Source organism: Gorilla gorilla, chromosome 16 (assembly GCF_029281585.2).
Source record: "Gorilla gorilla gorilla isolate KB3781 chromosome 16, NHGRI_mGorGor1-v2.1_pri, whole genome shotgun sequence".
NCBI classification, from domain to species: Eukaryota; Metazoa; Chordata; class Mammalia; order Primates; family Hominidae; genus Gorilla; species Gorilla gorilla.
Genome location: NC_073240.2, coordinates 81,359,558 through 81,371,585, shown reverse-complemented (window position 1 = coordinate 81,371,585; position 12,028 = coordinate 81,359,558). Strand labels below are relative to the sequence as shown.

Here is a 12,028-nt window from a genome sequence, read left to right as displayed (position 1 = left end):
TTTCCCCACCTTTCCGCCTTTTCTATTCCACAAAACCGCCATTGTCATCATGGCCCATTCTCAATGAGCTGTTGGGTACACCTCCCAGACGGAGTGGTGGCCGGGCAGAGGGGCTCCTCACTTCCCAGAAGGGGTGGCCGGGCAGAGGCGCCCCCCACCTCCCAGATGGGGCAGCTGGCTGGGCGGGGGCTGACCCCCCACCTCCCTCCCGGATGGGGCGGCTGGCCGGGCGGGGGGCTGACCCCCCACCTCCCTCCCGGACGGGGCGGCTGGCCAGGCGGGGGGCTGACCCCCCACCTCCCTCCCGGGCGGGGCAGCTGGCCGGGCGGGGGCTGCCCCCCACCTCCCTCCCGGACGGGGTGGCTGCCGGGTGGAGACGCTCCTCACTTCCCAGACAGGGTGGCTGCCGGGTGGAGGGGCTCCTCACTTGTCAGACGGGGCAGCCGGGCAGAGACGCACCTCACCTCCCAGACGGGGTCGCGGCCGGGCAGAGGCGCTCCTCACATCCCAGACCGGGTGGTGGGGCAGAGGCGCTCCCCACATCTCAGATGATGGGCGGCCGGGCAGAGACGCTCCTCACTTCCTAGATGGGATGGTGGCCGGGCAGAGACGCTCCTCACTTCCTAGATGGGATGGCGGCCGGGAAGAGGCGCTCCTCACTTTCCAGACTGGGCAGCCGGGCAGAGGGGCTCCTCACATCCCAGACAATGGGCGGCCAGGCAGAGACGCTCCTCACTTCTCAGACGGGGTGGCGGCTGGGCAGAGGCTGCAATCTCGGCACTTTGGGAGGCCAAGGCAGGCGGCCGGGAGGTGGAGGTTGTAGGGAGCTGAGATCACGCCACTGCACTCCAGCCTGGGCAACATCAAGCACTGAGTGAACGAGACTCCGTCTGCAATCCCGGCACCTCGGGAGGCCGAGGCTGGCAGATCACTCGCGGTTAGGAGCTGGAGACCAGCCCAGCCAACACAGCGAAACCCTGTGTCCACCAAAAAAATACGAAAACTAGTCAGGCGTGGCGGCGCCGCCTGCAATGGCAGGCACTTGGCAGGCTGAGGCAGGAGAATCAGGCAGGGAGGTTGCAATGAGCCGAAATGGCAGCAGTACAGTCCAGCTTCAGCTCGGCATCAGAGGGAGACCGTGGGGAGACGGGAGGGGGAGGGGGAGGGGAGGGGGAGAGGGACAGTTTGTTTCTTGTAAATTTGAGTTCATTGTAGATTCTGGATATTAGCCCTTTGTCAGATGAGTAGGTTGCAAAAATTTTCTCCCATTTTGTAGGTTGCCTGTTCACCCTGATGGTAGTTTCTTTTGCTGTGCAGAAGCTCTTTAGTTTAATTAGATCCCATTTGTCAATTTTGTCTTTTGTTGCCATTGCTTTTGGTGTTTTAGACATGAAGTCCTTGCCCATGCCTATGTCCTGAATGGTACTGCCTAGGTTTTCTTCTAGGGTTTTTATGGTTTTAGGTCTAACGTTTAAGTCTTTAATCCATCTTGAATTGATTTTTGTATAAGGTGTAAGGAAGGGATCCAGTTTCAGCTTTCTCCATATGGCTAGCCAGTTTTCCCAGCACCATTTATTATATAGGGAATCCTTTCCCCATTGCTTGTTTTTCTCAGGTTTGTCAAAGATCAGATAGTTGTAGATATGCGGTGTTATTTCAGAGGGCTCTGTTCTATTCCATTGATCTATATCTCTGTTTTGGTACCAGTACCATGCTGTTTTGGTTACTGTAGCCTTGTAGTATAGTTTGAAGTCAGGTAGTGTGATGCCTCCAGCTTTGTTCTTTTGGCTTAGGATTGACTTGGTGATGCAGGCTCTTTTTTGGTTCCATATGAACTTTAAAGTAGTTTTTTCCAATTCTGTGAAGAAAGGCATTGGTAGCTTGATGGGGATGGCATTGAATCTGTAAATTACCTTAGGCACTATGGCCATTTTCATGATATTGATTATTCCTACCCATGAGCATGGAATGTTCTTCCATTTGTTTGTATCCTCTTTTATTTCCTTGAGCAGTGGTTTGTAGTTCTCCTTGAAGAGGTCCTTCACATCCCTTGTAAGTTGGATTCCTAGGTATTTTACTCTCTTTGAAGCAATTGTGAATGGGAGTTCACTCATGATTTGGCTCTCTGTTTGTCTGTTGTTGGTGTATAAGAATGCTTGTGATTTTTGTACATTGATTTTGTATCCTGAGACTTTGCTGAAGTTGCTTATCAGCTTAAGGAGATTTTGGGCTGAGACAATGGGGTTTTCTAGATATACAATCATGTCATCTGCCAACAGGGACAATTAGACTTCCTCTTTTCCTAATTGAATACCCTTTATTTCCTTCCCCTGCCTAATTGCCCAGGCCAGAACTTCCAACACTATGTTGAATAGGAGTGGTGAGAGAAGGCATCCCTGTCTTGTGCCAGTTTTCAAAGGGAATGCTTCCAGTTTTTGCCCATTCAGTATGATATTGGCTGTGGGTTTGTCATAGATAGCTCTTATTATTTCTTTTGAATTTTTACTTGAGACTCTAAAATCATTTAGTGAAAAATAAAAGACCCTCAAGTCAGGCAGAAATGTATGACACTTAAGTGCTAGTTCTCTAACCTTGGGAGTCAGCCTGGACTCCTGTCTCTCATAGCCCACATCCATCCATCAGCAAATCCCCCTGGCTGCCCCTTTGAAATGCTGTAATATCCTGTGCATCTAGGCCACCTTCCTCTCTCACTTGACTCTGTCAGTAGCCTCCTGCCAGACTCCATGGTTCCATCCTTTATCTGCTAGAATTTGTTTTCCACATAGCCCCCACAGTGATATTTTTAAAACTTGAGGGGCCGGGCGCATTGGCTCACGCTTGTATTCCCAGCACTTTGGGAGGCCGAGGCGGGCGGATCACGAGGTCAGGAGATCGAGACCATCCTGGCTAACACAGTGAAACCCCGTCTCTACTAAAAATACAAAAAATTAGCTGGGCGTGGTGGCACATGCCTGTAATCCCAGCTACTTGGGAGGCTGAGGCAGGAGAATTGCTTGAACCCAGGAGGCGGAGGTTGCAGTGAGGCGAGATCGTGCCACTGCACTCCAGCCTGGGTAACAGAGTGAGACTCTGTCTCAAAAAAATACAATAAAATAAAAACTTGAATTAGATCATGTCTTGGCCTAATCATAACCCTCCAAGCTGCCCTTTTACCCTGGGAACAAAAGCACAAAATCCTGACTGTGGTCCTCAAAGCCCTACATGACCTAGCCTCTAACCGCCTCTCAAATCTCATCTTCTATGAATCCCTCCATGCTCTCATAGCTCCAGCCTCCTTGGATAAGCTTAGCACATTCCACCCTCAAGGCCTTTACACTTGCTGCTCCCTCTGCCTGGAATAATTTTCCGCCAGAAGTTTGCCTGGCTTACTTCTTCCCTTTGCTCAGGCCTCTGTTCCAAGGTTGCCTCCTCAGAGAAGTCTTCCTTGATCACCCCGACTGAGAAAGTACTACTGCCACTCTCTGTCTTCCTACCCAACTTTATTGCCTTCATAATAGTTTTCATGACTGGACATCCCATTGCATATTTACTTGCTTATCTGTTTATTGTCTGTGTCTGCCGTGAAAATATAAGCTTAGTGAGGGCAGGGATCCTGTATGCTTTCTTCACCACTGTGTTTCCAGTGCTTTAAATGGTACCTGGCATGTGGCCAATGCTCAATGAATATTTCCTGAATGAATAAATGAATAATAATGTTTAGAGAAGTGAGAGTAACATAATGGTGTTTGCGTGTATTTTGTTTGTTTGTTTGTTTTTTTGAAACAGGGTCTTGCTGTCGCCCAGGCTGGAATGCAGTGGCGCGATCTTGGCTCACTGCAGCCTCGACCTCCAGGGCTCAAGCAATCCTCCCATCTCAGCCTCCCAAAGTGCTAGGATTACAGGCTTGAGTCACTGCGCCCGGCTGCCTGTATCTTTAAAAATTCTGAGATTTTGATTTTCTTTGGACTATTGATACTGTATATTATTTTATGCTTTAGGTTTTCTTGTAACCAAGGTAGCTGAATTTAACAAACTATCACCATTCCCAGAAATAATAAGGCCTGAACTATTCTTATTTACTACTACGTTACTGATAGGATATTGAATCCTTATTTGTATATTTATTTTTATATAATGGTTTTAAGATACAAATAGCATCATTAAAGAAAATATATTTGAAAATAACATTTTTGAAAGGAAGAAAAGTCACTCCCATCACCCTAACATATCCACATGCAGACATTGTATGCAATTATAATTAGGGTGTACAAGAGTTTTTTCCTGTGACATATTGTAGATATTTTCAACACTGTCTCACATATTTCATGTTAACAGTAGGCATTAATTTCTAATGTCTACAGAATATTTCATTAATTTGTTATATCATAATTTACTTAACCAATTCCCAATTGTTAGACAATTTGGTTTTTTCGAGTTTTCCCCTTTTAGATATAATGCTTCAATACTGAAGCATGGGTATGCTTTTCTGGTGCCCCCTACCCTCCAATATTTTAGAAGACTGCCTCATGATAAATTTCTAACACTGGAATGACTGGTTCATAAGATGTGTGTATAATTACAATACTCTAGCATATTGGAAAACATATTTTCTTTCCAAAAGTATTATATCAATGGAACAATGTCACAACAAACTTAACGATGTGGGTGGTACTATTAATAATTTTGAGGTTTGCTAGGCATAAAATAACAAAGCCAATTTAATAGGTCTAAAAAACAGTAAGACTGTGTTAAAAGTACATTTTTAACTGCTATTAGTGTTTTTCCCATATACTTGTTAATAATTTATATTTCTCTCTTTAATGGTCTTTCCCTTTTAAACTATTAAGGGCCTGAGGATTTTCTGTTACATTTGAATGAACTCTTTCATGCTATATGTAAATATTTTCCTAGTCTATTGTTCTTTTAATTTTAATTTGTCATAGTTTAAAAAAATTTTAGGCCAGGCACGGTGGCTCATGCCTGTAACCCCAGCATTTTGGGAGGCCGAGGCGGGTGGATCATGAGGTCAAGAGATCGAGACTATCCTGGCCAACATGGTGAAACCCGGTTTCTACTAAAAATACAAAAATTAGCCGGGTGTGGTGGCATGTGCCTGTATAGTCCTAGCTACTTGGGAGGCTGAGGCAGAGGCAGAAGAATCACTTGAACACAGGAGGCAGAGGTTGCGGCCAGCTGAGAACGCGCCATTGCACTCCAGCCTGGGTGGCAGAGCAAGACTTCGACTCAAAAAATAATAATAATAAATAAATTTTAATCTCTTTCTGGCTGAATTCATCATTTTTTTCTTTGTTCACTGTCCTTTCTTTCGACATTGATGTATATAAGGTGATACATTATGACTGCTCAATGATAATAAACAATGATCGTTGTCATAATAATAAAAATCATGCTGGGTGCGGTGGCTGACACCTGTAATCCCAGCACTTTGTGAGGCCGAGGTGAGTGGATCATGAGGTCAGGAGTTCAAGACCAGCCTGGCCAACATAGTGAAACCCCGTCTCTACTAAAAATACAAAAATTAGCCAGGCATGGTGGCGTGCCTCTGTAGTCCCAGCTAGTCAGGAGGCTGAGGCAGGAGAATTGCTTGAACCCGGGAGGCAGAGGCTGCGGTGAGCTGAGATTGCGCCACTGCACTCCAGCCTGGGCAATAGAGCAAGACTCCATCTCAAAAAATAATAATAATAATTTCAGAGGGCCTCATTATACTTGCGAAACATGGGGTTTATGAAAATTCTAGGAAGGGGAGTAATGAAGTGGATACCTCTTGAGAGTGTATAGGAAACTATGAGTATGCACTGGCAGGAGGGAAAGAGGAAGGAGAGAGAGGGGCAGTTTCCTTCCTCTGTCAAGGCATGACAGCATGTCTCAGAGCACGATGTACACTTAACACGTAGGCAGAAAATGGCTTTCTTAGGCAATCTTTCAAATGAAATCCCCCTGGCTGGTGGTATTCATCTGCTTTGCCAGTGATGCTCATAAAATGATTCCAAGGCACCGCAGAGCTCTCAAGTCTCTCCCAACTATCAAAGAGTTATGCTTGGTTTACATTTCAATATTAGTTACACTGGGCTCTGAGCTACTTGCAGGCATTTGAAACCCCAAGGTTCTGAAACCTGTAAGGTGAAGACGTAAATGTTTGCCAGATGACCATTTGAAAAAATTATTTTAACAATTTTCTAATTCTTTTGGCACTTGTTTGGAAATGTATGGAGTGGAAAGAAGTAGGGTGTTCACATTCTCATCCAAGTCCAGGCACCAACGGGTTGGCTAATCTTAGATAACTTATTTTTCTGGGCCTCGATTTCCTCATTTGTTAAAATAATGGAGGGCTTCAGGCTAGATGATCTCAGAGATAGTTTTTGGTGAGGATTATTTGACTACAGATTGTAAATTAACTAAATAAAATGTCCAGTTAATTGGGTTATCCTATATTTTTAAAACTATGTCTGATCACAAAGAGAGTAGATTATAAAATAAACTATCAACCTTTTCATAGCTTCAAAGGTATTAGTTTAATTTGGATTTACTGTGAGTTCTCATGATTTTCAATACAATGCAGTTTACAGTATAATATAATTCATATTACAAATATAAGTGCATTGAAATCAATGTTGGACAATTGAACAAGAACAAGAAAAAAAAAAGGCTTTCTATCCTCTAGAGCTGTGCTTGCTGTCCACTATGGTAGTGAAATGTGGCTAGTCTGAATTAAGATGTACTGTTAAGTACTAAATACTCATTGGATTTCGAAGGTTTGTTATGAAAAAAGAATATCTCATTAATGATTTTATACTGATTACATATTAAAATAAAAATAACTCTAAATGTATCCTAAAAGTTAGTTTTATCTATTTTTTTACTTTGTAAAATATGGCTACAAAAAAATTTAAATTACAGATGTAGGTCACACTGTATTTCTGTTAGATGATGCTGCTTAAGAGGGGTAGAAGGGGCAGAAGATTAACTATTTGCACTATTTAAATGAAAATATTTTTGCTTTTTATTCCAGCATACTTAATCTCCAATGATTTTTAAAGTGTTAAATTTATTCTTTTATAGGAAAATGGCTTTGTAAAGAAGTTTGAACCTAAATCTGGCTGGATGACTTTTCTAGAAGTTACGGGAAAGATCTGTGAAATGCTATCTCTCCTGAAGCAATACTGTTGACCAGAAAGGACACTCCATATTGTGAAACCGGCCTAATTTTTCTGACTGTTATGGAAACGATTGCCAACACATACTTCTACTTTTAAATAAACAACTTTGATGATGTAACTTGACCTTCCAGAGTTATGGAAATTTTGTCCCCATGTAATGAATAAATTGTATGTATTTTTCTCTATATGCCATTTTGTCTTAATTTCTTGGGTCTGGCTGGAAATTCAGCCAAAGGGTAAAGCTCAACACAGGAGCCAGGCAATTAATTATGGGATGATGACCAGGAAGGCGGTGTCTTTTCTGCCCCACGGTAGACTCTTTCAGGTGTGCCCATTGCCCAAAAGTCCTTCTCTGTGTCACTAGGCTAGACTGCAGACTAGACTGAGAAGCAGACTCAGGCTAGAAGCAGACTCAGGTCGGCTTCCCTCTTCCCTCCTTCCTTCCTTCTTTCCCATGCTTTCTGCAGTTTCCAGTGCCCCTGGCTGCTTAGAGTTTCCACTGATGCCTCCTCCCCAGCCTTCTCTCTCTGGCTTGCCATTTGGGGTTGATGGATATGGCAACCCAATATGCAGGATACTCGGGGATATTCTGAACAAAGAAAATTAGGTAAATAATTTAATGTGGACCTAGTGTTTAAAAAAATGTGTTTTTTTTTGTTTTTGTTTTGTAAAAATGAACAGATTAGGAATTACGTGGTTTGTTAGATCTTGTGTTCTAATTTTTAGGTCAGCAAATCTGATTGCGATATGGGAATTCCATACCTTGTTCTAGACCTTCCTGGCCTTCCCTTCCTCTTTTTTTTTTAATTCTAATTTTAATTTTTTAAAATTTTTTGTTTGTTTTTGAGACGGAGTCTCGCTCTGTCGCCTAGGCTGGAGTGCAGTGGTGCAATCTTGGCTCACTGCAAACTCCATCTCCCGGGTTCACGTCATTCTCCTGCCACAGCCTCCCTAGTAGCTGGGACTACAGGCGCCCGCCATGACGCCCGGCTAATTTTTTTTTTTTTTTTTTTGTATTTTTAGTAGAGACGGGGTTTCACCGTGTTAGCCAGGATGGTCTCAATCTCCTGACCTCGTGATCCGCCCGCCTCGGCCTCCCAAAGTGCTGGGATTACAGGCCAGGCCCTCTTGCCTTCCTCTTAGAAACATTCCTCCTGGGGCTTGCAAAATTACCTTTCCCTGGAAGCTGTTGATAGATTGCATAAAGAAGCCAGAGCTCGGGCCATATACATTCTCGCCGGGCACTTTAGTTAATTAATGCTTTACCTAGGAGGTGTGATTCTCTCTTTTATTTATTTATTTTTTTTGAGATAGAGTTTCGCTCTTGTTGCCCAGGCTGGAGTGCAATGGTGTGATCTTGGCTCACTGCAACCTCCGCCTCCCGGATTCAAGCGATTCTCCTGCCTCAGCCTCCAGAGTAGCTGGGATTACAGGTGTCCCCTACCACGCCCGGCTAATTTCTGTATTTTTAGTAGAGACGGGGTTTCACCATGTTGGCCAGGCTGGTCTCAAACTCCTGACCTCAGGTGATCTGATCGCCTCGGCCTCCCAAAGTGCTAAGATTTCAGGTGTGAGACAACGCACCTGGCCAGGAAGTGTGATTCTTAACGGTGGGGATTAGGACACAGGTGCTGTCAGTAGGGAAGCGTTTTTGGCAGAGGCAGCTTTGGTTTACTTAAGAAGTCACATCTGAGAGGCAACCATCTACGCCATCTGAGGCGCCTGTCTACTCGGAGCAGGTAAGACTTCACAGTTTCCTTTTTCCTTCTCTTCCTCCAAGTGCCTCACCCCCACACCCCCATCTGCTTTTAGTGTTCATTCTTTTTTTATTTTTATTTTTGAGACGGAGTCTTGCTTGCTCTGTCGCCCAGGCTGGAGTGCAGTGGCGCGATCTCGGCTCACTGCAACCTCTGCCTCCTGGGTTCATGCCATTCTCCTGCCTCAGCCTCCCGAGTAGCTGGGACTACAGGTGCCCACCACCACTCCCGGCTAATTTTTTGTATTTTTTTTTTTTTTTTTTTTTTTAGTAGAGACGGGGTTTCACCGTGTTAGCCAGAATGGTCTCAATCTCCTGACCTCATGATCCACCCCGCTCGGCCTTCCAAAGTGCTGGGATTACAAGCGTGAGCCACCACGCCCGGCCGTGTTCATTCATTTTTGTGTGTTAATCAGAGCTGAGTGGTGGGAATGAACAGTCACTGATGGTTCTAACAGGAAGTACATATATGGGCACTATTACCTGGAATACATTCACATGAGCAACCACAAAATCTGGTTTTTACACTGCAGTTATTTCTTTAGCAATGTGACACTGGGAAATCAGTGACTATTTCTGATTTGGTCTGTGACCTGGTCTTTTAAACTGTACCTTGCTGTGTTTTGTTTATTAATTTACTTTAAAAAAAGGTTTTTATGGCCGGGCGCAGTGGCTCACGCCTGTAATCCCAGCACTTTGGGAGGCCGAGGTGGGTGGATCACCTGAGGTCAGGAGTTCCAGACCAGCCTGGCCAACATGGTGAAACCTCATCTCTACTAAAAATACAAAAATTAGCCGGGTGTGGTGGCGTGCACCTATAGTCCCAGCTATTTGGGAGGCTGAGGCAGGAGAATCACTTGAATCCAGGAGGTGGAGGTTGCAGTGAGCTGAGATTGCACCATTGCACTCCAGGCTGGGTGACAAGAGCGAAACCCCATCTCAAAAAACAAAGAAACAAAAAAGATTTTTATAAACCTCAACTCTTACTTCATGTGGCACAGAAAAATTAAATGGAAAGAGATCACAGGCTTAAATTTATGTGAAAATTATACAACGTCTAGAAGAAAATGTAAGAGAAAATCTTTACAACCTTGGTGTAGGCAGATTTCTTAGGCAGAACACACAAAGCTTGAGCCAGAAAAGAAAATATTGATAATTTAAAAATTAAAAAATTAAAAATTTTTAATTTTTACTCTTAAAAAGACACTTTAAGAACTCAAACAGAAGGTATTCGAATTATACCTCAATAAAGCTATTAAAAAAAGCTCTCAAAAAGGCAAACCACAGAATGGGAGACAATCTGTACCACACTAATATCTGATAAAGGACTTGTGATATGTGATACTCTTATAATTCAATAACAAGATCATCATCAACCTAATACTAAGCATGGGTAAAAAATTTGAACAGACACTTCACAAAAGCAGATACACAAATGGCCAGTAGACATGGAAAAGATGTTCTGGAAAACATGTTCAGCACCATTAGTCATCAGAGAAATGCATTTAAAACCACAGCAAGAGACCACTACTTATCCTCCAGAACAGCTAAAATGAAAAAGATAGACAATGACAAGCTTTTGGGAAAATGAGCAACTGGAAGTCTTACACACTACTGATGATAATATAAAATTGTACTACTACTTTGGAAAACAGCTTGGAAATTTCTTATAAAGTTAAACATACACTTATTGTAGGACCCAGAAATTCCTCTCCTAGATATTTACCCCAAAGAAATAAAACATATGCTTATATTATTTATAGCTTTATTCATAATAGTCCAAACTGGAACCCAAATGTTCATCAACAGGGGAGTGAATAAACACACTTTGGAATATCCATGAGACAGAATGTCACTCAACAATAAAAAGGAATGAACTACTAGTACATGCAACAGAATAGATAAATCTCAAAAACATGTCGAGTGAAAAAAGCCAGTCACAAGAGTACATAGTGTATTATCTCCTTTATGTGAAACTCAAAAAAGGATAATACGTAGTGTCAGAAAGCAGGTCAGTTGTTGCCTGGGGCTGGGATGTGAGTATTGACTGAGTAAGAACTTTGCCTGGGGTGATAGAAATACTCTTCATCTTGATTGTGGTAGTAGTTACATGGGTGTATATATTTGTCAAAACTCATAGAGATGTACACTTAAAACTGTTGCATTTTATTGTAGATAAATAATATCTCAATGAAGTTGACTTAGAAAAAAGTGTTTTTGGCCAGGCACGGTGGCTCACGCCTGTAATCTCAACACTTTGGGAGGCCGAGGCGGGCGGATCACAAGGTTAGATCGAGACCATCCTGGCCAATATGGTGAAACCCTGTCTCTAATAAAAATACAGAAATTAGCCAGTCGTGGTGGCTGGCACCTGCAGTCCCAGCTACGAGGGAGGCTGAGGCAGGAGAATTGCTTGAACCCGGGAGGCGGAGGTTGCAGTGAGCCAAGACTGCGCCACTGCACTCCAGCCTGGTGTCAGAGCCAGATTCCGTTTCAAAAAAAAAAGAAAAGAAAAAAGTGTTTTGTGAAAAATGATAAACACTCATCAGAAGCAATGTAAACAATACAAAATGAGAGAAATAAAAATCACTCCAACTACTAATTTAAACTGGAAAGTTATTAATGCCATGAATAAAGTCCTGAAGCACCATTATTTTGTTTGCCTTGTCATTTAAAAGGATTTTGTCATTGTAAATTAGAGGCTTGCTGACACTCTACCAGGCCCTCCCTACGTGGTTTTGTCTCTACTGTGATTGTCCCACTTCATTTCAGTTGTGTCCTCCTCCGGAGTCTGTCTCTCCTGCAGCTTTGCTGGGCTGTTTTCAGGACCTTCTGCCACAGATGTTTGCCTGTGCTGTTCCTTCTGCCTCTGCATCTGGTTAATGCTTACTTGCCTTTCAGATTTCAGCTCAAAGTTCACTTCTTCTGGATGCCTTCCCTGACTAGGTTAAATTCTGCAATTATAGTCTTACAAAATGTCACTGTCTCAATTACAGGGTTATATTTGTGTGATTTTTAAATCAATATATCTGTTTCCCCAGTAGATACTAAGTTCTGTACGGGCAGGAACCATGGCTGTTTTTGTTTACCATTT

General features: G+C 43.2%; 1 protein-coding gene across 3 annotated transcripts in view; it reads left to right on the top strand.

Moving 5' to 3' along the window:
* The window catches only part of BCL2A1 (BCL2 related protein A1), a 61,078-nt gene extending 53,715 nt beyond the window's left edge, over positions 1-7,363 (top strand). For 2 of the 3 annotated variants that reach the window (XM_063698762.1, XM_004056635.5), the window contains one exon: positions 7,081-7,363. In XM_063698762.1, the coding sequence (XP_063554832.1) occupies positions 7,081-7,096 (16 nt within the window). In that variant the 3' untranslated portion in view covers positions 7,097-7,363. The remainder of the gene's footprint in view (positions 1-7,080) is intronic. The other variant, XR_010131054.1, reaches the window with a different exon arrangement.
* Positions 7,364-12,028: the final 4,665 nt, after the last annotated feature.